The sequence below is a fragment of the Ailuropoda melanoleuca genome, chromosome 2, assembly GCF_002007445.2.
Source record: "Ailuropoda melanoleuca isolate Jingjing chromosome 2, ASM200744v2, whole genome shotgun sequence".
NCBI classification, from domain to species: domain Eukaryota; kingdom Metazoa; phylum Chordata; class Mammalia; order Carnivora; family Ursidae; genus Ailuropoda; species Ailuropoda melanoleuca.
Window position 1 is genome coordinate 196,426,103 of NC_048219.1, and position 27,701 is coordinate 196,453,803.

The following is a 27,701-nucleotide window of genomic DNA, read 5'->3' on the forward strand; positions in this document are numbered from 1 at the left end:
CGCGGCGGCACGCGAAGCACACTTGGCTCTGAGGCGGCTGCTGAGGTCGGGGCTTCTCGCGCAGTGGCAGCGACGAAGTGGGCGGCGGTGTGGCTCTGAGGTGCGACGGGCGTAGACGCGGACCCTCGGGGAGTAGGCCGGGCACCTGGGGGGGGGGGCGCCATAGCGAAGCCCGGTCGTGGCGGGTCCTGGTGGCGAGGGCCCTTCGCGGCTGGGGGCCGGGCAGGGGTCGCCGCCTCGGCCCCGGGGTTGCGCGTTGCCCGATGGCGAGAGCGTTACAGAATCCCCCAATTTGGTACCTTTACATTCGATCCCGAGCGTGGCCCCCAGCCTCTCTTCGCAGGCGCCGAGGCGGACTTGCGCCCCCAAAGCGGGCCTAGAGTCCAATAGCGGAACTGTCGTGCAGATGCGGTAGCTTCCCCCGGGGGGAGGTGGAAATCCACCCGCGTGCCCGTCGTGGTGACAGGCGCTCGCGCGTCTCCAGCAGCGGGCAGGCATGGCTGGATAAGAGACGCGCCGCGGACCCGGACTCCCCGAAGTGTGGGATGTTGGCCAGGCCGGCAGAGGTTCCCCCGCAGCATGGGTGTCTAGGGTAGGACCCAGAGGTGGAGCGGGAGTTCCACATGGTTGGCGGGGAGGGGGATACAGCGGCCAGGGAGAACGTATGTGGCCCACCTGTCCAGGAGGTGTGTTGGCAGGTGTGCCTGCAACACAAGGTGCCCAGGTTAACGCGGAGCCCAGGCCCTTCCTCGGAGGGTCTGGCAGGAGGTCCTACGGAGTTTTTAATCTGCATCCAAAAAACAATGACAGTCTGTTGCTGAGCTTTAAGCAGTAGATTGAGCTGATCAGGTTTGCATTCTGGAAAGATTATTCTGGCCATATTATTGCTGCTATCCATGTGAGAGGCAGTGGTCCTTTAACAAAGATGTGTCAGATGTTAAAATTGACAGGATCTGGTAGGGATGAAGGAGGTGTCAAGGGAGAGTCCGGTGGTTTCTGACTCGGTTCTGGGATTAAAACACAAGAGGGAATCGTTTGGTAAATGAGAACTGAGAGAACAGAATAAAAATGGTTATATACCTAGGAGTGGAATTGCTGGATCACGTGGTCATTCTGTATTTAATTTAATGAGGAACTGCCAGATCGTTTTCCAAACTGGAAATTGTTTTACATTCTCACCAGCAATGTATCAGGGTTCCAGTTTCTTCATTCCCTTGCCAACACTTATTTTCTGTGTGTGCTTTTTTTTTTTTTGATAATAGGCATCCTAGTGGATATAAAATAGGATCTCATGGGTTTGATTTGCATTTCTCTAATGAATACTGATATATGGAGAATCTTTCCATGTGTTTATTGGCCATTTGTATATCTTTGGAGAAATGTTTATTCAGGTCTTTTGCTTATTTTTAAAAATTGTGTTGTTTGCCTTTTTGTTGCTGTCTTATAAGAATTCTTTATATATAGTTGACCCTTATCAGATGTGTGATTTGCAAGTGTTTTTTTTAATACTAAAATTTTTTCTTTTGTCGAAGTTTTTGATGTTGGATATCTGTACATATTTAAGAATGAAGCTTGCAACACACTGAAAGCAGATTTGAATGCAGAATCAGACATGAATGAGAATCCATCTTCTTACAACAGATATTAAAGAGATTTACAAAACGTTAATGCTCTTTTCGCTAGCTTTTTTTTTTAAGATTTTTTTATTTATTTGACAGAGATAGAGACAGCCAGTGAGAGAGGGAACACAAGCGGGGGGAGTGGGAGAGGAAAAAGCAGGCTTCCAGTGGAGAAGCCCGATGTGAGGCTCGATCCTAGAACGCCGGGATCACGCCCTGAGCCGAAGGCAGACACTTGACGACTGAGCCACCCAGGCCCCCCTTCACTAGCTTTTTTGAAAACACACATTTTTACATTTAAAGTGTTACTTAAGTAATGGGTTTGCTAGTGTTTATGAATAAATATCTAAATTTTTTCTATTTTAATTCTAATATGATAAGTATTAACAGATACCCTCCACATAAACAAATACTCGTGGGGGTTCTCAATACTTTTTAACAATGTGAAGACTTCCTGGGTCCAAAAAATAAGAACCCACCAATATATTCTAATGTCAGTTATTTTGATAAGTTAGCTTTCTTTTCATCTTACCCTTTATTTTAAATACTTACCTGGAATTCCTAGAGTAAGATCTTTACTGACTTAAATAAAATCCCTTAAGCCAGGAATTACTAGAAATTTTTAGATGTAGTATAAAAATCCATAAATCCTTTAATTATATGTGTGTGTGTGTATGTATATGTTCTCAGGGAAGTGAGTGTGTGACTTCTATCAAATGTTTGGAAACTCTGTAACTGCAGATTAACAGCCACTAGCCGGACTTAGGGCAGTTAAAATAATAAAAGACTACTAAGCTCTTGGTATTAGGCCAAATTTTTTGCATTATTAGCTAAAAAGAATTTCTGAAACATTAAATTGGAGGTTGAATACTTCCAGTCCAGATTATTCCTAAGCCTCACAACTGTATATCAATTTCAATTTGTACATGTTACAGGAACTTAGAACTTTTATGTATTAAATGAACTTATCATCTCCATTTCTTCCCACACAGAAGCAAAATAATATAAAAGTATTCCCTCTCCTTGGTTCCTAGTTCAGTGAGTATACCATCAATGATGAGTTCACTTTTATACATATTAAGTCTAGTTGTCGTGTCTCCCCTTTAACCATCTTTGACCTGGGGGCCATCCCATATTTGTTCTTTTAATTTGAGATGCTCTATTTGCTTTGAGATGCTCTTTCTTAGTGGTTGGCCCCATGTGACCTTTATGATTTAGCTTATATGTCACTTTCTTTATAACCTTTTCCTTACCTTTATCAATGCAACCATGCTATATTATTGTCTACTTAATTATCTGTGAAATATGAAGTAGATATAGGTTATATTTCTCTTACTCAGCTAGAATATTAGTTTTTAATTCCTTTTTAAATACAACTCTCAGTTTTAAAAACTCAGAATGCATTTGTGTATGTGTGACATCGTACCCTTTATGTCAAAATGAATACTAAATAGATTTAGTAATCAATATGATAGCAGACTCCTGCCTGCTCATCTTGCAGAATTTAGTTTAAAAGACAATTCCTCAGGAAAGCCTTTCCCTAACCCTTAGTCTAGGATATATCTTTTTTTTTTTTAAGATTTATTTATTTATTTATTTGAGAGAGAGAGCGAGCATGTGAGGGGAGGGGTAGGGGAGGAGAGAGAGAGAATCTCAAGTAGACTCCCCACTGAGCGTGGATCCTGACTCGGGGTTCAGTCCCACAACCCATGAGATCACAACCTGACATCATGGCTCTTGTGTCGGGCTCCCTGCTCAGTTGGGAGTCTGCTTCTCCCTCTACCTCTGGCCCTTTCTCCCGCTTGTTCTCTCTTGCTCTAGAACAAGTGGGGGAGAGAAGCAGAGGGAGAGAGAGAGAATTTCAAGCAGATTCCACATGGAGTGGGGAGCCTGATGCAGGGCTCAGTCTCATGACCCTGAGATTGTGACCTGAGCCAAAATTAAGAGTTGGATGCTTAGCCAACTGAGCCACCCAGGTGCCCTGGAATCTGTATTTTTAAGGAGTATCCCAAGTGATTCCCTTATCAGGCACGTTTGAGCAGAGGGACCCTATAATAAGTTTATGTGCTCCCTCTCCATTCTCCCATCCCACTTCTGGAAATTGCTTCATTGTTATATGTCTATCATATTTCATAAGGGCAGAGACTGATCACCTCTATATCCTCAACCCTTAGCATACGACTTAGCAAATAGAGGTTCAGTCATTACTGACTTATATATTAAAGAATGATTCTCTAGAGAAGGGTGGGTATACATTCCTGAAACTGGAATGTAATTTGGTAATAGGGTAGGTATATGTTTAACACCATTAGAAACTTCCAAACAGTTTTTCAAAATGGTTTTAACAATTTGCATTCCCTCTAGCAGTGTTGTTATGAATTCCAATTTGTCCACATCCTCACCAATATTTGCTGTTACCAGTCTTTTTTTTTTTTTTTGGCCATTCTGATAAATGTGAAGTGGTATGTTGGTGATTTAAATTTGCACTTCCCTGATGACTAATGATGCTGAGCACTTTCTCATGTGCTTAAGAGCAATTCCTATGCCTTGTGTTATGTATGTGTGAAGTAATATCCCAAGTATTTCATCCCTTTTTTTATTAGGTCATCTTTTAAAAAAAAAAAAAAAGTATATTTGTGTGCGTTCTTTACATAATCTGGGTAAGAGTCCTCTGTTGGTTATATAAATTGTGACTATTTTCTCCCAGTCTTTGTCTTGTCTTTCACTTTTTTAGTGGTGTCTTTTGATGAGCAGAAGTTTTAAAATTTTGTGGATGTTCATATTAACAACTTTTTAATTAATACCTTTTGTATTCTAAGAAATCTTTGCCTCCCCCAAAGTCATGAAAATATTCTCCTATATTTTCTTGAGAAAATTTATAGGTTTGATTTTTACATTCAGAAATGTGATCCATTTCACTTCCTTTATCATATAAGATGTAAAGTAGGGAGTCCAAGCATTTTTTTCTCCCTTTCAGAAATCTAGCTGTGTTAGCACCATTTATTGAATATGCCTTAAACCTTACTTTTCACATTGAATTGAATTAGTACCCTTCTCATAAATTGTTTTGGCTCTTCTAGGTTCATTGCATTTCCATGTAAGTTTATAAACAAATTATCAACTTCTACCAAAAAAAAAATCATTCTGCAATTTTGATTGAAATTGTCTATCTGTAGCTCAGTTTGTAGAGAGCACATCTTAACAATATTGAGTCTCTTGATCTATGAACATGGTATATCTCTCCCTTTATTTAGTTCTGCCTTAATTTCTCTTAACAGTCTTTTGTAGTTTTCAACATAAAACTCTTATACATCTCTTGTTCCATTTACACACCAAGTTCTTAATGTTTTTTCATGCTTTTATAAATGATAACTCTTCTAAAATTTTCATTTTCCAAATGTTTGTTACTGGAGGATGGAAATGCACTTGACCTTGTATTTTTCAACTTTGCTAAATTTACTTATTAGTTGTAGTAGTTTCTTTCTATATCTCTTTGGTTTTTTCTCTGTACATTATTATATGATCTGTGAATAAAGACAGTTTTATGTTTTTTCCCTCCAATCTGTATGCCTTTTATTTATTGTACTGTCTAAGACCTCTGGTACATGAAATTAATGGTAAGAGAACAAATGTCTTGTTTTTGACAGAAATTACTCAATTTTTCACCATCACATATGTTAGCCATACAGTTTTTTGTAGATACCCATCATTAGATTAAGGAAATTCCTTACTGTTTTTTGTTTCCTGAGAGCTTTTGCCATGAATAGGTTCTGAGTTTTAACAAATGTTATCAAATTATTTTTCTGCATCTCTTAAGATGATCCTGTGATTTTTCTCCTTTATTCTCTTACTGTGGTCAATAACTGATTGCTTTTATATGTTGCCAGATTTGCTTTGCAAAAAATTATTTTAGGATATATGAGTCTATGTGCATGAGAGCTGTTGGTCTTTTTATTTTTTTCTTGCAATGTCCTCAGATTTTGGCATCAGGATTATGCTGGATCTGTAAAACATATTGGGAAATCTTCCCTCTTCCTCATCTTTCTAAAGAACTTTGGTTAAAATTGAATTCTGCCCTTATTTCTGCCTTAGATAATGGGTAGAATTCATCAGTGAAACCATCTGCATCTGGAATTTTCTTTGAGGGAAAATTTTTAATTACAGGTTTAATTTTCTTAAGAGATGTGGGACTATCCAGATTGTTTACTTCTTCTTGTATCCATTTTGGAAGGTTGTGGTTTTCAAGGAAATGTGCCTGAGTTGTAGAATTTATTAGATAATGATGTTCATTATATGCCTATTATTTTAATGTCTGTAAGTTTCTATAGTAATGCCTCCTTTATCATGCATGATATTGGCAATTTGTGTTTGTTCTTTTTCTAAAATGTTCTGTAAGGGTTTATAAATTTTATTAACCTTCAAAAATTTGAATGTGTTCATTTTTATCTATTCATTTAACTTTTGTTTTACTTACCTCTCATTATTTCCATCCCTCTTTGGGCTTAATTTGTTTTAATTTTTCTAGTTTCTTAAGACAAATCATTGATTTTAAACCTTTTTTCTTTTCTAGTATAAGCTCTTAAAGCTATGCATTTCTCTCTAAGCACTACAAATTTTGATATGTTGTATTTTCATAATCATTTAGTTCAAAATATTATTAAATTTCCATTGTGATATGTTTTTTTTTTTTACCCATGAATTATTTACAAGTGCTTTGACAATTTCTAAATGTTTGGAATATATGGGGCGCCTGGGTGGCTCAGTCAGTTAAACATCTGACTCTTTGATTTCAGCTCAGGTCATGTTCTCAGAGTTGTGAGATAGAGCCCTGTGCTGGGCATGGAGCCTGCTTGGAATTCTCTCTCTCCCTCCCGCTGTGCCCCTCCCCCACCTCTCCCCCACCCCAAAAAAAAATATTTGGGAAGTTACCCTTTTTATTAGAAAGGGTAGTCAGAAAACATATCTCAAGCATATGGAAGATTCTGGCCATGATGTAGTAACAAATTGGATTTATCATGCTTCCACAAAACAACTTGAAAACTAGGCCACGTGTATGAAACAACTGTTTCCAGACACTGGACAATAGGCAGCAGGACTGTGATTTCTGAAGGAAAGAAAACATATAACATGAGCCCTATGGTAGCCTGGCTTCCTACCTGGAACACATTGGCCAGGTCAATAGCTGCACACCAGCTACCGTGGGATGCGTTAGCTTGCTCAGTAATGAAACCACATTTGGTTGAGCAGCTGCAATTGGAATCACCACCTAGTTAAGCTTGTGGTAATCCACTGTCATCTCCCAAGATCCATCTCTCTTCTGCACAGGTCAAATATGAGAGTTGAATGGGGATGTGGGATTCACAACCCTTGCCTCTTTCAAGTCCTTGGTGATGGCACTAATCTCTGCAATCCCTTCAGGGAGGTGATATTGCTTTGATTTACTATTTTTCTAGGTAGTGACAATTCTAATGCCTTTCTTTTGGCTTTTCCCGCCATAATAGCCCTCACTCAACAGGTCAGAGAACCATTGTGAGGATTCTGCCATCTGTTAATGTTATATCTCTTACAATAATGCATTCTGAAACTGGGAAAATAACCACAGGATGGGTCCAGGGACCAAGGGGACCCACAGAAAAATAGACCTGAGCTAAAATTGATCATCTGACCTCCATAAGTCCTTACTGTATTGGAGGGCTGGGCCACAGTGACATTTTGGGTCTGTCGGTGTCAGTTCAGAGCCAGTAGTCTGATTATTTCCTTTTCCCCAATATACAGTTAGTTTGGTAAAAGGCTAACCTTTAGAGAAAAGCCAGGAGAAAGATTAATAGTTTTAATTTTTAGTAGCGTATTTTTAGGATCCTTCCTCAAGAGTACCCACCCTCCCCTTCATTTAAGGGGTTCTGGGTCTATAAACTGGCACAAGTCTGGGAATTGATTGAGGGGCCAGAACTCTATTTTTATGATTCAGGTTAGAGTTTTGTTCACTTGACCTAGAACTCTCCTGCTTACACAGATCAAATGAGAAGTTAATAGGTTTGATAGGAATTAATGTAGGATAGATCTTTGATGGCCTTTTTAATTTTTTCTATGGTTGGTTCTCTGTTCAGCTTTTTCTGTGAGTTTCTTTAAAACTATTTTCCTAGAAAATTGCCAATTTGGGTTTTAGTAACTTTACCAAGTGGTACAAGCATCACACCATAAATCAGCTTCAGAATATTTTAATCCCTCCAATAAGATCCCTTATACCCATTTACAGTTAACCCCTCTTCCCATCCCCTACCTGAGGCAACCATTATTCTACTTTCTGTCTGTATAAATTTGCTTTTTCTATACATTTCATTTAAATGGAATCATCAATATGTGATCTCTTGTCTGACTTCCTTCATTCAGCATAATGTTTTTGAGATTACTCCATGAGATTATATGTCTCAGTAGTTTGCTCCTTTTGTTGCTGAAAGATACTCTATTGTATGGATATGGATGTACTGTTTCATTGGGCTTTAATCGGTCTGTAATTTGTTTTGAAACTTTTCTGATCCAGGTTTGATATCAGTGGGTCACACTGTGGCCTTTAATACTGTTTTTTGGATTAAGACTTTTTTGGTGCCCTAATATATTGTTTGTCCTTTAATGTTCCTTGGAAATTTTTAAAGAATGTGCCATGTCTGTTTAATATAATCTATTACTTAGCTGTCAGTTCATGCTTTTACAAGTTATTCAAATGTTCTACCAGTTTTATTAGCCCTCTTATATTAGAATCTCTAATTATAATAGCCATTTTGTCAAATTCTTGATTTTCTAATAGTTTTTTAAATATAACGCCAAGCATGATAATAGTTTGCTATTTATTCCTCTTCTAGAGTGCACAACCTTGAGAGATGCAGGCTACTGCAGTGGTGGAGCAGGCTTCTCATAAAGGCTCCCACTATAATGGAGGAAACATCCAGAAAGGTGAGGGGCTTTATTCCAGGTGGAGAAAGGTACTAAATGTAATTGGATTAGTTACCCCCTCCAGCGTTGCTACTTTTTAAGCCTTCCTCCTAGTAAGGTGGTAAGATTCAGCATGTTTTTAATTTAGCAGACTCACTCAGGTGATTTCTGGACAGGACCTCTTGGGTAAAATGGAAGATTTAGGAAAGAAAAGTGAGCCAGAAGAGAGGATTTCTATTTAGCCAGGCCCTCGGGGTGTTAAGTGGAAGGTGGGCAGGTCAGCCTCTGCTACCCAAGTTGTAGATGTTTTGTCTTCACAGAAATCTGAAATTTCTTTTTCTGTGGTAATGGTAGATGAGAAAACAAGAAATAAAAACAAAAGCATAAAAAGCAAGATGACTAAGTTTTGTGTGCTTATGAATATATGTGGTTTTAACACACACATAATTAGAATAAAATATAGAATACTTTTATAATCCTGTGGTAGAGAAGGCCCGAAAGACAAAACCCAGAAGTCAGGGAAGAAAAGACTGATCTGTTTAACTAATCTTAAAAAACATAGTATAAGATTTTGGGGCGACTGGGTGGCACAGCAGTTGGGTGTCTGCCTTCGGCTCAGGGCGTGATCCTGGCGTTATGGGATCGAGCCCCACATCAGGCTCCTCCGCTATGAGCCTGCTTCTTCCTCTCCCACTCCCCCTGCTTGTGTTTCCTCGCTCACTGGCTGTCTCTATCTCTGTCAAAGAAATAAATAAAATCTTTAAAAAACAAAAAAAAACATAGTATAAGATTTTATAGAAAGTTAAAAGATAAGCAATAAATTAGGAAAAAGTCTCTTGTATTATAAATATGAAAAACAAAGAATTAGTATCCAGAATACAACTAACTCCTATACAAATCCCTAAGAAAAACAGATAAATTCAAAAGTGAAGTGACACTTCTAGCCTTCGCTCCAACCCCATATTTTTAATAGTTTATCAGATACTCACATGTGGGTGTTTTATCACTGACCTCAAACTCCACTTGCTTGGAACTGGCCCCTCATTATCTCCTCCCTCCCACACCTTGCTTTCTTTCTATGCCTCTTTATAAAGTGCCTCTATCCTTCTAGCTCCAAATATTCCCATTCAACTATAATACCAAGTTGTGAACCTTAGCATTATCTCAAAATGATGTCCAAGCAGGTGGTAGCAAGTTGGTAGTCATGAAGTCAATTTAGCTAATTGCTATCAGTTTTTTAAAAATAAATTAAACAGACCAGAAAATACCAAAATACTTTGGACATAGAGTAGTAACTGTTTTGTAGGATTTTTGTTTCACTTATATACATACATATGTGTGTGTATACTAGATCTTGATATAAAATGTGGTTCTGATTATGTTCTTAATCCAAAAAATTTCAAAAGCCATTATCTCTCCCTCATCTCCCATTCCTAATCAACCACCAAGTCTTGTCAGTATGGTGCTTTTATACCAGTCCCATCTTCTCATCCCTCTTCTGTATTTCGTCTCTCTGCCTCAGTCTCCCCTTCAAGCCTTTATTCTCACTGTTGCCAGGGGTATCTAAACTTATTCTATTCACATGCCTACCCTTTTTTTAAATATTTTTTATTATATTATGTTAGTCACCAGTTTTTGATGTAAAGTTCCATGATTCATTACTTGCGTACAACTCCCAGTGCACCATGCAATATGTGCCCTCCTTAATACCCATCACCAGCCTATCCCATTCCCTCACCCCCCTCCCCTCTGAAGCCCTCAGCTACCCTTTTAAGAAGCTTTCAGTAGTTGTCTGTTGCTTTAGAATAAGAGCCATACTCCTTAGCACATCATAAAAGGCCTCTTTCTGTTCATAGCTCCTGTTATTTCCATAGAGGTGTTTTATCCCAAAGTGGCTTACAATTTCCTGAAAATGCCATGTTCTTTCATGTAGCTAAATTTCTATGTGAATGCTGTTTGATTTGCCTAAAATAACTATTTTGTTTCAAAAACACTTTTAAAATGTAAAGTTTCCTCTGAAGTTTACTTCTTCTTTCTTCTCAAGCATTTTCCTGCTTATTAACACAACTCTGTCACTGTATTACATGTAAGTGTCCTTTTCTTATCTGTGACCCTGAGGAAAGCTGTAAGTGTTTGGGTGCAGTGCCAATGTCTTCTTTCCTTTGTTTCTGCAATGCCTAAGGCTGTCGTTAGGAGGCACCCAAAGATTACAGAGTGTCTGCCTTATAAATAGTAAACACTTTGCCATTGAAAGAATTCAAGAAGAATCTTGGCTATTATCTTAGTCAACTGGGGTTACCATAACAAAATACCATAGACTGGGTGGCTTAAACAACATATACTTATTTTTTCACAGTTCTGGAGGCTAGAAGTCCAAATTAGGGTGCCAGCATGGTCAGGTTCTAATAAGGGCTCTCTTCCTGGCTACCTTCTTGCAGTGTCCTCACATGGTGGAAAGAAAGAGCAAGCTCTCTGGAATTTACCCCATCTTGAGGCTCTTATCCCATCCTGAAGGCCCCATCCACATGACCTTATCTAGCCCTGATTTCCTCCCAAAGGCCCCGTCTCCAATTATTGTCATACTGGGAGTTAAGGCTTCGACAGACATACAGATTTCTAGGGGGACAAAATTTAGTCTATAGCAGCAACCATAAGCATTATTTGTCGTGGTGATGTAAAAAGTATTCCTATATTGGGAAGAGCTTTGATCAGAGCATACCTAAGGTCTTTTCTAGTGTTTAGCTTCTATAATGTTAATGATGCCAACATTTTCTTCTTCTTTTTTTTTAAATCAGATGTCCCTTCTAATCCTAAGAAAGAAGATTTGTTATTATCTTTCAATGGTTGTAACAAAGCCAAATTGGCTTTTCGTGATGATGATTGGGATTCCTTGGCACTGGAACAAAGAGCTAATGACAAAGAAGTCAGCAGTACTGACCAAATGGATTTATTGGAGCTGTGTTATACTGGGAGTCCAGGTACTAACAGGGAGAGCACTCACTCTCAGTCTGGTGAGTTTGAGGACAGTATTGACTATGCTTTCTTGAATGAAACATACTCTGTACATTATTCAGAGTCAAAACTAAAGAATGAAAGTCTCCTTCATTTAAGTTCAGAATTAGATTCTGAAATGCAGAAAGGAGAAGGGATGTTTTTTGATATTTTGGAATATCAAGGTACTAAGATTATTGGCTTGGAAAGAACCTGTAAGATTTCGGATGATGATTATAAAGAAACTGCTGAAGATGTGCAAAAGCACGATATGGGTGAAGACTCACAGCAGGACTACCACAGTGCGGAAGAGCAGGAATACATAAGTACCCATTTCTCTTTTGACCGAATGAAAACATCGAACGTACCTAACCTGGAAGTTGTTGGATTGAGAAACTCAGGTTATGAAGTTGCATGTCCTAGCAGTCTAGAAGGTAATCATGTTAAATTGGAAAGCAATTGTAGCATCTCTTTAGATTCAATTGATGTTTATGGGCAAGAAGATGCACCTCGTGTCTCCAAGTTTCAGAATCCCATTGTGTTAAGAGAATATCATGAACCAAAGCATGAACTGTGTACGGAACAAGAGACGAGTTTAATGTACCACACAGTCCTTGATGAAGTTGTACTCGGGAGTAGTCTGCTTGAGAACCAGGACTCTCAATCTAAGAGTGGGTTCTTGAACCCTCAAAAAACATTAAAAACTAAAATGTATACTGGCAAAATGAAATGTCAAATAATTGAAAGTAAAGATTTTTGCAGGAATGCAATTGTTGAGAACAAAAAGTCGCACCAACTTGAAAATCCTAGCACGTCAGAAGACAAATCTTTACAGATGTTACTCCAACCCTGTAAAGATTGTCAAACGCCCTGGACCTCTGTTTTTGATGATTCAGTAATTTCTGCCTGTGGATATTCACATTATAAAAGCCTACAGAATACCTCTAATCCAGCCTTAGATTTTTCTGTTACTCTCCAGAGGACTGCAGTCAGAGATAATCAGGCAGTAGAAGATGTCTCCCTGAAGGTTGCTAATGGCAGTACCACAAGTAAAACTTGCTTTCATGGTACAGAAGGAGCACATCCCAAATTAGTGACAGATGCAGCAAACAGGCCAGTCGCAGTTAATCAGACAGTGGACGTCAGCACGGATTTTAGGGCTTGTTTCACAACCAGCAGGGCAACGAGTGCAGGATCTTCTGTAGCGTCAACATCAAGCAACACGGAGATAACAATGATGAACAAAAAACGGCCTGGTGAATGGCCCAGTGAGAAGCAGAGAAGCGTGGCTTGCAATACAGATTGGTCATGCAGGCAGGATGATGACAGTGCACCAGGGGCTGCGACAGAAGGATCATTGGGAAAATCTCTCTCTGTTGACAGTTCAAAACCTAATGGAAATTTCCTAAACAAGGTAAAGGCAGTATGATTAATAATAAAATTTTATTTTACTTTATATAGAGGCCGTGTATGATAAAATGAATGGTTTGTTGAATTATGACAGGGGTTCCTAAGGCTTTTGTGAGAAAATGCTGGATGAGGGGAAAGGTGAATAGATTGCTACCAAACTCTGTCCTTTGGTGGTAGCTATTGCCACCAAGTCAGTTAGAAACTGGATTTTACATTTTACCAGTTTGGAACTCCAGATACAATATATGTTGTTTGTCATCGATTTCTATTTTCATTTTAAATCATGTTTTCCAGGATACCCTGGAATTAAGAAAAGCATCTGCTATCACAGACTTAAAGAAACATCCTGAAAGGTAAATCAAATGTATAAACCTGCAGCTACACATGGGGAAAAAATCGGAACAATAATTTGCTTTTTTTGTAGGGTGTTTAACCATATGGAATAATAGCTAAAAGGGACTTTAAGAGATCATCTGCTTCAGCCATTAGCCTTCAAACAAATAAATATTAGGATAATGTATAACTTTAAAGCTTTTCACTTATTAAGATTCTATCTCAATAATTCCTTCAGAAACTCACGGCATCTTATCTTTATTTATTCAACCCAGATCTATACTGATCTAATTATTCCATTTTCCTTCATTCAATCCCCCAGTCAACCAAAACAAAATAGCACCTATGGAAAACTTCACATATTTGAAGAAGTAAATAGCTGCTTTCACTGGAGTATTTTAATCTTGATTTTATTTTTTTTAATTTAATAATAATTTTTTATTATGTTAGTCACCATACAGTACATCCCTAGTTTTTGATGTAAAGTTCCATGATTCATTACTTGCGTACAACACCCAGTGCACCATGCAATACGTGCCCTCCTTAATACCTATCACCAGCCTATCCCATTTCCTCACGCCCCTCCCCTCTGAAGCCCTCAGTTTGTTAATCTTGATTTTGATTCATTGTGTAATTTACTCTGCATCAGTGGAGAACCTGGGGTGAGGGTTCGGAGAGAAAAGGGCACGTCTCTGAGAAGCCAAATTAGTTTTCATGCTCTGAGTTCATTTACTTTTTCCTTCACTCATTCTTCATTCTCCTAATGAGTTTAATGTGGTGCTCACTTGCTGTCTCTCAAATAAATAAAATAAATATCTTTTAAAAAGAGAGAGAATACATTTAAGAACCATTTCCATCCAGAATTCTTATAACTTTAAAAAATGTTGACCACAGCTTGATTTAGGTTGAAAATCTATTGATTGTGGATAAAGTTGATTCTGTACTTCAGAATCCTTCTTTGGTTAAAAAAAAAAAAAAGTATAGGGGCGCCTGGGTGGCACAGCGGTTAAGCGTCTGCCTTCGGCTCAGGGCGTGATCCTGGCGTTATGGGATCGAGCCCCACATCAGGCTCCTCCGGCTATGAGCCTGCTTCTTCCTCTCCCTCTCCCCCTGCTTGTGTTCCCTCTCTTGCTGGCTGTTTCTATCTCTGTCAAATAAATAAATAAAATCTTTTTTAAAAAAAAGTATAAATTGGAAACTTTTTTATTCCTCGACTTCTAGAAAGAATGTATTTACCTTTGACTTGACATACTTATTTTCTGAAGATGTAATGTTTCCTACAGCCTTTCCATCTTAGTAGAAATTGATTTAAACTTGACAGAAAATTGTAATTTAAAATCTCTTTGAGAGGCATGTCATTAACAGAAATATTTGGAATCTTACCTAATCCAGTCTTTTGTTTTAAAGGGAATGTCAGCTTTCTAAAGAGCCAGTCAAGAGTTTGCCATCAAAGTGCTGTCAGGAAGTCATGCAGAGAGCCATCAAAGCAGAGTTGCACCTTTTAAATGTTCACTATCAGATGTGTCACCGCCACTGCACTGATATTTACAAACTCGTAGTGGAAAACAGGGCAGGAGTAAATAGGTGATTGTTAATTTTAAATCTGTATCTTCTTAGAAGGTTATTACAAGCTTTAAATTTATACAAGAAAATTTCTGCAATTTTTATTTTTGAAAGGCAAAGTGGGGGTAGATTGTAACTGGCTTTGTTAGCTGGCCTAGGGGTAATGGACTTTAAAAAGTGATACATTTTAATTTCATGGGGATGCAGCAGGTATGTGGGGATGGTGAATCCAGTGAAAAGATAGATTGGGTGTTTCTTTATATATCAAGTCCAAGTATGGTTGAAGTCAGTAGCAGAGTTTTGCATGACATCCTGCCACATTCTCTCTAGCATATATACCAAGGGCTGCTTCTGCTACCCCTAGAAAAACATCTTTTTGGTTTTCTCTTACTACATATTTAAAAGAAAAAATCTGTATAGATTTGTTAGAGTTAGAACTCAGCATATAATATAATACTGTTAAATGGATGACTTGTGCCTAAGGAGTTTTGTAAATTTGACTTTTGAACAGAAATGTATCAAGTAATTCTGCTAAAAAGGAATTAGGATCAGCACTACTGTCTGTTTTGGGAGACTTAAATATTAGATATGAGAGCTTGAAAGAAAAAATAAACAAGGGCATGCCTCTGGAAGAGCTGCCCCCGCTGTCCATGGAATCAAAATTATTATCGACCTTGTTTGCGTTTGCTTCCACGGTATGTGTGTATGTTTTATAATTAAAATTTTGCTCTGTTTACACAGAATACATTTTAAACTAAAAGACTTTCCTTCCCTTTTCTCTCTTTCCAGCTAATGAAAGAAGAATCTCATGTGTAAGTTATGGTTTCATCTAATGTAGAATTCATTAGATCTTAACAATTGCTTAATTTGGTTAACTTGAAGTTTTCTGTTTTCAGAACATTGATAAGTTATTTAATGAAATGTTTGTCTATTTAGCTTTTCAGGAGCAGATCCTGAACTAGATAATCAAAGTACACGTGAAGTTGACGTCTCTTCAAGCCTAAAAAAGACACTCTCTCAAGTGAGATTTTTAAAAAGTAGTTCATTGGTGTAAATCTGTAATTTTATGGCTTAAGCAAAGTAAACCATCATTTTCAGAAGTTCTCACATCTTTCTTTTCACTCGGCTGGCTTTGTGTACTACCACTTGAGGGATATAACTGATTAGAAGGAACATAACATCCTGATCAAACAGTTGTCAGTGGTATCTTCCAGTAGGGTGATCTTCATACCAGGAGACTGCTGAGCTTGAAAGGCAGTGACATTAATGACACGACAGTGGGTATAACCCTGAACTGTCTAAGGCAACCATGACTTACGGCCACTGACACGCGGATGCAGTGTGCTTAAAACTAGTAAATTGTTATCTGCATCTCATGAGGTAAAGTAATACCTCATTCATTTAGACAAGGCAAAAGCTTAATTCCTTCTTTATTGAAATGACAAAATTAGTTTTTAAATGCCTTTCATAGGTGTTCTTGATCTCTCTTATCCCCCTAAGGAATTTTGTGTCTGGTGACAGTCTGTGTAGGAGCCCTGTGCAGATTGTGAAGTGGCGTAGAAACACAGGCTCTATTCCTTACGAAGTGAGGCAGTGCCGTAGAAAAGCTGAACCCTTGCTGTTTTCGGATTTTGGTCTTAACCCTGAGGTTATACTATTTGGGTAGTCTTAAATAATAAGATGCATTTCAAAGCCAAAAGTAAAATAGTTTATTGAGTTACATACTTTTCTATTAACAAATGATTAAAAGTAATTTAGCAAATTATGTATTCCATCATTTTACTTGGTTAAAAAAAAACTCAGTTTTCCACAAAGATTTAACAGATCTAAAACCAGATTTTTATATCTTCACATTTCTTACATAATTTGCTAAAACACGTTCATTTAATGGTATGTAATGTTCTGGAGAATTTTTTCATCATTTTAATAGTAACAATAATATAACCTGCTTATTTGGGGAGAACAATAAATTATTTTTAAAAATACAAGATACAGGGGCACCTGGGTGGCTCAGTCGTTAAGCATCTGCCTTCGGCTCAGGGAGTGATCCCAGCGTTCTGGGATCGAGCCCCACATCAGGCTCCTCTGCTGGGAGCCTGCTGCTTCCTCTCCCACTCCCCCTCTCACTGGCTGTCTCTCTCTCTCTCTGTCAAATAAATAAATAAAATCTTTAAAAAATAAATAGATAAAAATAAAATTAAAATACAAGATACAGGTTTAACAATTTTTATATGACCTTAGTTTGGGCTATAAGACAATACCTATTATAAGTTAGGATGAAATTTTAATACCTGTCTCATTAACTTAACAGGTTATGTGTGAAAACCAGTATAGTGTAGGATAGCATTGCTAAATTTCAGCTACTCACGTACCATCTTCACAATTTTCCGTAGCCATGTATTACCTATAACACTACTTGCTTTGTATTTTTCTTTAAATGAGTTTCCTTTTTTTTTTTTTTAAAGATTATTCATCTATTCTAGAGCGCACACGAGCAGAGGATGGGGAGGCAGAGAGGGAGAGAGAGAATCTCAAGCTGATTCCCTGCTGAGCGCGGAGCCCCACATGTGGCTCCGTCCCATGATCCTGAGATCGTGACATGAGCCAAAATCAAGAGTCAGATGCTCAACTGATTGAGCCATCCAGGAGCCCCTGAATGATTCTCCTTTTTATTTATTTTTTATTTTTTTAATTGATTAATATTTCTTTTTTTTAAGATTTTATTTATTTATTTGAGAGAAAGAGAGCGTGCACACATCCTTGAGAGAGCGAGCAGGAGTGGGGTGAGGGGCAGAGGGAGAAGCGGACTCCCCACTGAGCAGGGAACCTGACATGGCTCTCTATCCCAAGACTCTGGGATCATGACCTGAGCTGAAGGCTGATGCTAAACCGACTGAGCCATCCAGTTGCCCCTAAATGATTCTCCTTTTTAAATAAATTTATGTGTAAAAAGTAACTATTTACATATGGGAAAGAAATGTCACTTTTTATAAATAAAAGGTATATAAAGCACACTTTAAATGTATTACTGTTAATCGTTAATGTGGAAAATATATGTACATTTCTGAAAATCATCTCACATACTTTTTGTGTGCGTGCCACACTTTGCTAAATAATGGTAGTGTTGGCAGTCACTATACCCAGGCTGAGTTCAAAGCCTTGTTCTTGGTAAGTGTGACCAATGACCAACATAAAGCAGCAAGTTGCTTACTTTCAGTTTGCTCACCTGTAGAAAATGACTTTGCTCTCACTGCCTTCATTGTCGTGGGGACTGAACAATGCTAGTGAGGAGTGCCTGCCCCATAATAACAGTGCAGTAACTCTTGGGCTGTGCTTATTGTTGTTTTTATTGTTTTAATCCTCAGATGTCCTCACTGTGTGACAATAGTCATCCTAAACAGGATGCACTACCCAAGGAAGATGGTGTAAAAAATGGTGACATAGATGTAGACTTTAGTCAGCTGAAACTCGATGACAAAGGTCAGTGTAAAATGTAGTCCTGTGTCATTGCCCAAAAACAAATAGCAAAATTTAAAATATTCCTAGTGCCCATTCATTAAATCAAAATAAACATTTTTAATTGACTCAATGGCATCATTCTGATTATGAACAATGAGTAAGTTGTTATTACATCTACTTAACATCTGTCAGGTTACTTAATATATTTGATAATGTCAAGTAATAATATAAATTTATTCTTCTGGTTCATACTTGCCAATCTGAAAATTCTTTCTTCTGTCCAGTTTGTATCTATGTAAATTGTACTTTGTTTTTACTTTTGTCCTCTATGAGAAGAGATTATAATCATTCCAGAAAGATCATTTATTCAATTTTTAATGAAATAGAGGTGCAGTACTGATTAATCCCTTTTTAAAGATGTTTACTATTCTGTGTATAAAAATGTGTCTTCATCAGTAAAGGATAATTTAAAAATCAGAAAAATAAGGCTTTTAATAAGCTAGGAATCAGTGTTCATTAAAAGAAAACTGGAAAGCAGATCACTCAGATAGTATTTTTTATTCAGAGACTAGCAAAAAAACCTTCTCAAAGAATCTTTATGCTTGGTTTATACTTTGCTGATATTTATTTTTACATAAAACTAGTAATTGTCCTCATGCTGATTCATTCTGAGAAGATTTTTAGATAATTTCTCAGAGTTTAATATTATACATAACTCATATCTACTTCTGTTAAATTTGTCAGACTGCAAAAATTATCAAGAAGTAAGTGAAGACTGGTTTGATGCTAAAGAAAACCTGACAGGAGTTGACTTGTCAGTAATACAAGAAAATCAAATAGAAAAAGACAAAGGGGATCCAAAGTTTCCACAAGGTTGGTTCTTAACAATTTACTAAGAAATCCTACTGTAGCTCATTTTGTAACCATCTTCTGTGTTATTCTGGGAACTAAACTGTTTCAATATTTTATTGTTTGTGGCTTTCCTTTATAATTACAAAAAATGAGAAATTGGACATTTTGAGGTCAGTTTTTCTAGAGAGTAAATCAGTTTAAAATGTTCATTTCTTTCAGAAAACCGCTTAAAGCTTAAATCCCAGATTTCGTTAGTAGAGGTCCAAGTCCTTCCTGCCACTCCGGGCCAACACCGGTGCTCCTCCCGGGCACTCTCCTCCTCCGAACCCTCAGCAGATTTTGTCAGATTGGCATGAGGGATTGAAACTGTCGGCTTTCCCTTACTTCCCTGAAATAGATCAGCTTCATCTTTTGATAGTCTTTAATTGCTTATAGTAGTTGGAATTTCCTCTAGTATCTAGGATCATTGCTCTTCTATAATTTCTAAATATATGCTACCTTTTATTTTATTTCTGTATGCTTCCATGGATTTTTATTTTATATAGTAGCAGTGGTTTTATTGGGCTTTTTTGCTTGTATAAATAATGCTTACCAAGATTTTTAAACAGGGGCGCCTGGGTGGCTCAGTCGGTGAAGCGTCTGCCTTTGGCCCAGGTCATGATCCCAGGGTCCTGGGATTGAGCCTCACATTGGGATCCCCGCTCAGCGGGGAGCCTGCTTCTCCCTCTGCCTCTCCCCCTGCTTGTGCTATCACTCTCTCTGTCAAATAAAATCTTTAAAAAAAAAAAAAAGAAAGAAAGATTTTTAACAAAATATAAGAAAATTTAAATTACATGAAGTTTCTCCAATCTGCAGTAACCACTATGAAATTCTTTACCATTCATTTTTATGCATTTTTATGCATATATTTAATATGCATGTACAGTTTAAAATAAATGACATTATATCATCTAGTTTTATCATAAATACTTTTTTCCTTCCCTTGCATTATTTTTGTCCATATCACTTAGCACATACTGTGTACTTATCTTACTTGATCTATGGACTACCTTCCCATATCACATATTAGCTCAGTGAGGTTGGATTTCTTAATAGTTTGTTCACTACCCATCCCCAGCGACACGTACAGTGTTCTGCCCATGAGGTAGTTAGTCGTCCTGTTGTATTGAACAAGTGCCAGTTGAAGAGGATGAGTCGAATATATGTCTCCTAATTTTCACTGGAGCTTCTTGCTCTCTCCACACCCCAGTGTAGAAGTATACAGATAAATAGTTTCACTGTCCTCTCTAAAACTACATTATAAACCAAAGAGATTACGCAAGCTAAAGGAAGTAAGTTAATGAGGAAGGTTGGGTTATTATTGCTTTGAGATGAAGGAGTCTGCTTGAATTCCAGCACCACCGTTTAACTAGATTCGTGATCTGAACTCCGCAAGACCTCAGCAGCCTCCTCTGGAAAATGGAAATGGATAACAGTTGCTAGGTCACGGGGCGAAGTTGGGGCATCCTGCCTGCGGTGTGAAGGACACTCAGGTGGTGTTAGGCTATTATTATTGAGTGAAAAAAATAAAACCTAGAACTATCCCATTATTATATAAAAATATAAAACAAAACTACTCTAGGAATTCATTCAACAGATGTTTATTGTGTATTCGTTTTGACAGTAGACTGAAAGAATCTCAATTCAGTGAATCCTTTTTGATTTTAGACCAAGTTCTCTTCAAACGGAAGCCATGAAAATGCATTCTGAAAATGGAAAAAACTATATCTGTAATCCTAATATTTGTGGTTCCCAAAAAAGTGCTATGTAAATCAAGTTGTTTATACCCCCCTTTTTTCCTAACGTGCCATTACCATTAACAGGCTATATACCTGTTACTGATATTTTTCTGATTTCCAGGTTTTGTTAGTGTGATGTTTCTCCAGCACAGATATATACATAAGCCCTAGCCAGGATTAACATGGGGGCAGTTGGGATCCTCTGCACATCCAGCTTCCTAGATAGCTCTTCTCTGAACCAACGACAAATGAAAGACAACTTTCTTAGTGATGATGTAATTGATTATCCTGATAAGATGTTATTGACCCATTTTTGAGCTACAAGAGACTTAACATCAACAATCCAGTCTCTTTATTTTGAAGATGATACGTTTAAGGCCCTAAAATCTTAAAACTATACTCGAGGCTCTTGGTCTTCAGACTAGTGCTGATATTCGGTAATAACTTTATAATAAGCTTTGTGATAATAAAAAAATTTTTTTCACATTTCTTTTAAAATATCGAAACAATAATGGTCATATATTATGTTTCTCTACAAGCAGAAGTGAAGAATATTGAAACTTTACGAAAAGATAAAGGTTATTTGATACATGTTGGCGGTCTCTGCCCTTCAGTTTCTGAGGTATGCCAGTACTTATTTTCTGAGTTTCTTTTGAAAATCTATTAATTGTTCATATTTTGATTATTTTTTATTTTTTCTACCTTTCATAAACTTTTATTTTTCTTTTAGGCTGATTTAAGATCTCATTTCCAGAAATATCAAGTTTCTGAAATTACAATTTATGATTCTTCTACTAATTATAGGTAGGTTTCTAAGATTCAGTAAAGTGCATTTACTGGGCGTGTGCTGTGTGCCAGGGGTTCTGTAGTAGACACCAGCCACAGTGGCGGTAAAGTCAAGGGCCATTTCCACAGAGCTTTCCCAGCCTGGTGGAGGGAGACACGTCAACAGATAGCTACATCACCAATGTGCCGTTCCTAATCAAATCTTCCATTATACTTTTTAATTTGCCATGAATGCTTATTGATTTTTGTGCACTTAATCCTGTTTCATTACCATTTCATAGGGGCAGTAGAGTGCATTAGTTAAGAAAATGGGCTCTATAGCGAGATGGCTTATGGCTTGAGTTCTGTTCCCAGTTGCATCAGTAGCTTGCTGAATAAATTTGGGCAAGTTAACCTTTCCATACCTCAGTCACTTCATCTGTAAATGATAATAGTAGTACCTTCATCGCATTGCTATGAGACAATTATTGGTTAATAAGTAAAGCAGTAGGAATATAACCTAGCATATAATAGGCACTCAGAAAATTGTACTTGGGTTTTATTATTTTTAATTTTAATTACCTTTTAGTTGCTGCTTTTGTTTTTTACCTCATCTACATACAGTCATTTCTAATATGTATCATGCTACTTTCTGTTTTGTGACGTTGTAAGAACCTTCAAAATTATCAAATAAAATGGTGATAGCTTAAGGGAAATGCCTTAATTATTTTATCACTAACAGGGATAGCTGTTTATTTCAGATACAAAAGTCTTTACCAATTAAGAAAGGATCCTATACGGGTGCCTGGATGGCTCAGTCAGTTGGGCGTCCAACTCTTGATTTCAGCTCAGGTCGTGAACACAGGACTGTGAGATCGAGCCTGTGTCAGGCTCTACGCTGGGCATGGAGCCTGCTTAAGAATCTCTCTCTCCCTCTCCCTCTGCCCCTTGCCCCAACCTTATGCTCTCTCTCAAAAAAAAAAAAAAAAGAAGAAGAAGTTGTTGTTGAGTTTTGTCTTAAATGGAGTCACTTAAGAGCATGTGCTTTTTTATTTGACCTACTGATGTGTTGTTAATACATTCCACTACATTAAAGTAGTTCTGTAATCCTGGAAGTATTACTTGATGTGAGATATTCTTTTAGTATTTGTTGAATCCTTTTTTTAAAAAACTTTTTTTTTTATTATGTGAAGTATTATACATTCCATGTGGAAATTTAGAAAACACATTTTAAAAGAAAAATAGAAGAAATTATAACAATATATCCATAGTTCTGTCTTTTGAAAACAACTCCTTTTCAGATATGGTGTGTGTCCTTCCATTGACACATCTAGGGCTGGTGATTTCAGAAGGATGACTCTTGGCTAACTTTCTCAATCCTATGGTTAAAATTCTGGTTAGATTTGCCAGCTTCTTTTTTGGTCCTCTTATTTTTCAGGGACAAGGTCCTAAGGACATTATCTTATATATTCTGTCAAATGTTTTTAAAATTTGCCTTTCACATTTAAAAAGCCTTTGATCCACATCGAGGTTGTGTTTTGCGTATAGAGATTAATTTTACTTTTTTTAGAATGGATAACCAGTTGTCCTAAGACTACTAATCTATGTAACTCTGTCATATAGCAATTTTGCAAATGTTTTACATTAAATTTTAATATAAAATTAGTAGAGAATTCATAAGAAATGCTGTCTTTTACTTCCCATCTTTGTTTCTTTTTTAAAGACTGTATTTATTTATGTAACAGAGAAAGTACAAGCAGGGGGGGTGGCAGGGGGAAGGAGAAGCGGGCCCCCAACTGAGCAGGGAGCTGAATGCAACATGGGGCTCAATCCCGGGACCCTGGGATCATGACCTGAGCCAAAGGCAGATGCTTCACTGACTGAGCCACCCAGGCGGCCCTAATTTGCTTTTCTTTCTTTTTTTTTTTTTTTTTTTAAGATTTTATTTGAGAGAGAGAGCAGAAATGGGTGGGGACAGAAGGAGAAGGAGAAGCAGGCTCCTCACTGAGCAGGGAACCCCCAGCAGGGCTCTATCCCAGGACCCTGAAATTATGACCTGACCCAAAAGCAGATACTTAACCAACTGAGCCACCAGATGCCCCTAATTTCTTTTTATTTAGTTATTCTAAGTAAATATTCTTTCTAATCCCTAGGTAAGTATATTAACCTTTTTATTTTTAAGGGCAGCTATTCCTGTAAAAGAGACTTATGTATCCAGTAGTTACAAAGTGAAGTTTGAGGCAATTTAGTCATTAACAATCTTTTGATTTTCTGCTTTTATATGTTAGATATGCATCCCTTGCTTTTAAAAAAAACACTGATGCAAAGATGGCCATGAAAGAAATGAATGGGATAGAAATAAATGGAAAATCAGTGAATGTGCGGCTTGTTAAAACTCCTGGAGAATATACATCACCACTTTCCTACAAAAATGGAAATAAAGTTACTTGGAGTAATTTGGAGAGAAGCACCAACAAAGAAATTAGCTCAGTCTCCTCTATTTCAAGGTTGCCCAGAACTAGGCCGAGGCAGCTGGGATCTGAGCAAGACAGTGAGTTTTTTCCTTTTGACCAGCAGGTTAGTTTTCTTGATGGAGCCCTTCAGTGGTCTTTGTATGGGACGTGCTGCAGTAAGTCTCTTTGTGGAACAAATCACTCCAGAGTCAGGGAGCTTGAAGTGGGAATGAGAATGTTAATGTGTGTCCTTTCTAACCAGGGATCCACCCTGACCTGTTTTTTGTACAAGTCCAGGTGCTCTGGGGGGTGGGGGATGTAGATCTTTGTAGGTCTGGCTACAGACTATTTCTCTCCACCTTTATCTAGACTCTTTGTCAGTGCTTTGCAGTCTTTTTTGTCCCTATTTTCAGATAGTATTCCTGTCTTAAGTAGTTAATTACTCTCTCATCATCCTTTGTCACAGTTAATCTTGGCTCATAATCTTTTTTTTTAAAGATTTTATTTATTTATTTGACAGAGAGAGACAGCCAGCGACAGAGGGAACACAGGCAGGGGGAGTGGGAGAGGAAGAAGCAGGCCTCCAGCGGAGGAGCCTGATGTGGGGCTTGATCCCAGAATGCTGGGATCACGCCCCGAGCCAAAGGCAGACGCTTAATGGCTGTGCTACCCAGGCGCCCCAATCTTGGCTCATAATCATTAAAACTATGAAAACCCATCCCCCCACCCACCTCCCTTCTGGTAACCATCATTTTGTTCTCTGTAGTTAAGAGTCTGTTTCTTAGTTTGTCTGTGTCTCTCCCTTTTTTCCCCCTTTGCTCATCTGTTCTGTTTCTTAAATTCCACATATGAGTGAAATCATATGGTATGTGTCTTTGACCATCTTATTTCACTTAGCATAATACACCCTAGCTCTATTCATGTCATTGCAAATAGCAAGGCTCCATTCTTTTTTGTGGCCGAGTAATATTCCATCATATATATATACCACATCTTCTTTTTCTATTCATCAATCCCAAAAAATGAGTAATCTGATTAAAAAATGAGCAGAAGACATGAGTAGACATTTTTCCAAAGGAGATACACAGATGGCCAACAGACACATGAAAAGATGCCTAACATCACTTATCAGGGGAATGCAAATCAAAAACATGATGAAATACCACGTCACACATGTCAGAAGGGCTAAAATCAACAACACAAGAAACAGAGGGTGTGGCAAAAGGGGAACTCTCTTGCACTGTTGGTGGGAATGCAAACTGGTGCAGCCACTGTGGAAAACAATGTGGAGGTTCCTCAAAAAGTTAAAAACAGAACTACCCACCCTGCAATTCAGCAATCATACTACTGGGTATTTACCCAAAGAATACAAAAATACTAATTCAAAGGGATACATGGACCCCAATTTTTATAGCAGCATTATTTACAATAGCCAAATTATGGAACCCACCCAAGTGTCCATTGATTGACGAATTGTTGTTTATTTTATTACTGAATTTTGAGATTTTTTTTTATGTTCTGAATACAAACCTTTTATAAGATACATATATGTGATTTGGGAATACTTTTTCCTACCTATACTTAGTTTTTTCCTTCTTTTAATACTGTTTTAGAGGAGTTTTTAATTTTGATGCAATGCAATTTATCAATTTTTTTCTTTTTAAACTTGTGCTTTTAGTGTTATATCTAGGAAATCTTTGCAAAACCCATGGTCACAAAGATTTTGAGTTTATTTTTATTTAATACATGAGGTATTATCACCTTTCTTTTCTCAGCTTCTCAAGATTTATTCATTACATTCATTTATTTAGAAAATATTTATTATCTACAGTGAGAGGCAGAACCTGGCTCTGCTATCTGCTCATTATGTGACTGGGCAAGTTACCTAATCTCTGTGTCTGAGCTCCGTTATCTTAAAATGGGAATAATCCTGCTTCACAAATGTGAGATTTAAATGACTTTAATACAGAAAAATCCTTAGAACAGTGCCAGGCACAGAAAATGCACTTGGTCAATAGTAGCTGTTACTGTTGTTGAGCAGTAATTTGGCTCTTTCTTGGAAATCTCATCCTTTCTGTGGTTTGAACTATCAAACTGTTGTATCCCAAACTTTATTTATTCAGCAGTTATTACATACCAATTGTATATATAAATATCCTAGGCACTGGGAAAGCAACAAAGAACAAAACAGACAAAAAAATATGGGTTCTTGTATAGCTTAAATCTAGTGAAGGGAGGCAATAAGCAATTAAGTAAAATAGATAATGTTCTGATGGGATAGATATTTTATGTATTTTGCCCTATCTTTTCATCTTGACTTTATAAAGTCTCAGCTCTTCCTCTAGTTTGAGTTTTTATGGGATATATAGTGGTTTCCTACAATTTATAGGCTATTTGCATGGTTAATACTAATTAGTCATTTTAATTTTGTCTGTTCGATTGGATTGTAAGATTCACAGGTGGAGGGGTTTCTATTTTACATGACTAGTTTTCCTTCCATAGTATGTGTTCCAATTCTGGACACATAGTCTGTGTTGATTACATATTTAGTAAATAAAATGTAGAATATTTATAATTACTTTGTAAACCAGCGTTTCTCTGTCAGATTAGGTAAGAGAACTAAGCCTCCATGCCATAAGCCTAAGATATCCACTGTATGTAGTGAATTAACCTCTCTCCTGTGCACTGGGAATGGAACTAATTGTGTCCTGTCTTTGGGGAAATTGAGAAAATAGTTAACATCTCTGTTCTGTGGTTCAGATGAGGAATCCCAGTTGAGAAAGGCTGATTTAGACATAACTTCAAATATTTTGTCACTATTAGAAAACATGTGTGACTTTTTTTTTTTAAATACATGGCTCTGAACACAGCTCAAGTAAATCTGCTTGGTATAAATAATCCCAAATCAAAGTAAATTTCTTAGGAATTTTTATTTTACCATTTGTAATTTAAAATTTTTTTTAATTAAATAAGCTGAGTGTCTATGTAATGGTCACTGATTTTAAGAAAACTTTAAAATGCTTATTTAGGGTGTCAAGAAGAATTGTAAGCAGATTGAATCTACTACATTATTACCTGATAGACCTGTTCAGTTCATACCTCCAAATACATTGAATCTGCGTAGCTTTACCAAAATCATGAAGAGACTGGCTGAACTACATCCAGAAGTTCACAGGTAGTGACTACAATTCTATTTAAAATGGTTTTAATATTTTTATGTAAAAATATAGTTCAATGTGATAACTTACCCATATTTAGAATGTGTTGCTTTGGAAAGGACAGATGCTTATGTGTGTTTTCCTTTTGCATAGAGACCATATTATAGATGCTCTTCAGGAAGTAAGATTAAATCATAAAGGTTTTCTGAATGGCTTATCTATTAATACTATTGTGGAAATGACTTCGTCTGTCTTGAAAAATTCTGCTTCCAGTTAGGAGTAAAAGAAGCAACAAGAGGTAAATCAAGCATATCTTTTATATTTAAATATTACTTACAATTTTTAAGCTATTTATTTTTAAAATAAAAATAGTATTAAATTTGAAGTAAT

The 27,701-nt window shown here is 37.2% G+C and overlaps 1 protein-coding gene across 1 annotated transcript; it reads left to right on the forward strand.

Annotated features, from left to right (window-relative positions):
• Positions 1-27,601, forward strand: RBM44 (RNA binding motif protein 44). Its single transcript, XM_034655494.1, has 14 exons — positions 1-100; positions 8,480-8,570; positions 11,345-12,954; positions 13,245-13,303; positions 14,691-14,867; positions 15,358-15,541; positions 15,636-15,658; positions 15,783-15,867; positions 18,212-18,326; positions 19,050-19,178; positions 21,478-21,557; positions 21,666-21,739; positions 27,183-27,328; positions 27,465-27,601. The coding sequence occupies exons 2-13, from the start codon at positions 8,498-8,500 to the stop codon at positions 27,265-27,267; spliced, it is 2,694 nt and encodes an 897-aa protein (XP_034511385.1). The 5' UTR covers positions 1-100; positions 8,480-8,497; the 3' UTR covers positions 27,268-27,328; positions 27,465-27,601.
• The last annotated feature ends 100 nt before the right edge of the window (positions 27,602-27,701 follow it).

Coding starts and splice junctions, on each gene's coding strand:
- RBM44 (XM_034655494.1), top strand. CDS start 8,498: ATGCAGGCTACTGCAGTGGTGGAGCAGGCTTCTCATAAAGGCTCCCAC. Junction 15,542..15,635: donor TGTTTGCGTTTGCTTCCACG/GTATGTGTGTAT, acceptor CTCTCTTTCCAG/CTAATGAAAGAAGAATCTCA. Junction 19,179..21,477: donor GGATCCAAAGTTTCCACAAG/GTTGGTTCTTAA, acceptor CTCTACAAGCAG/AAGTGAAGAATATTGAAACT.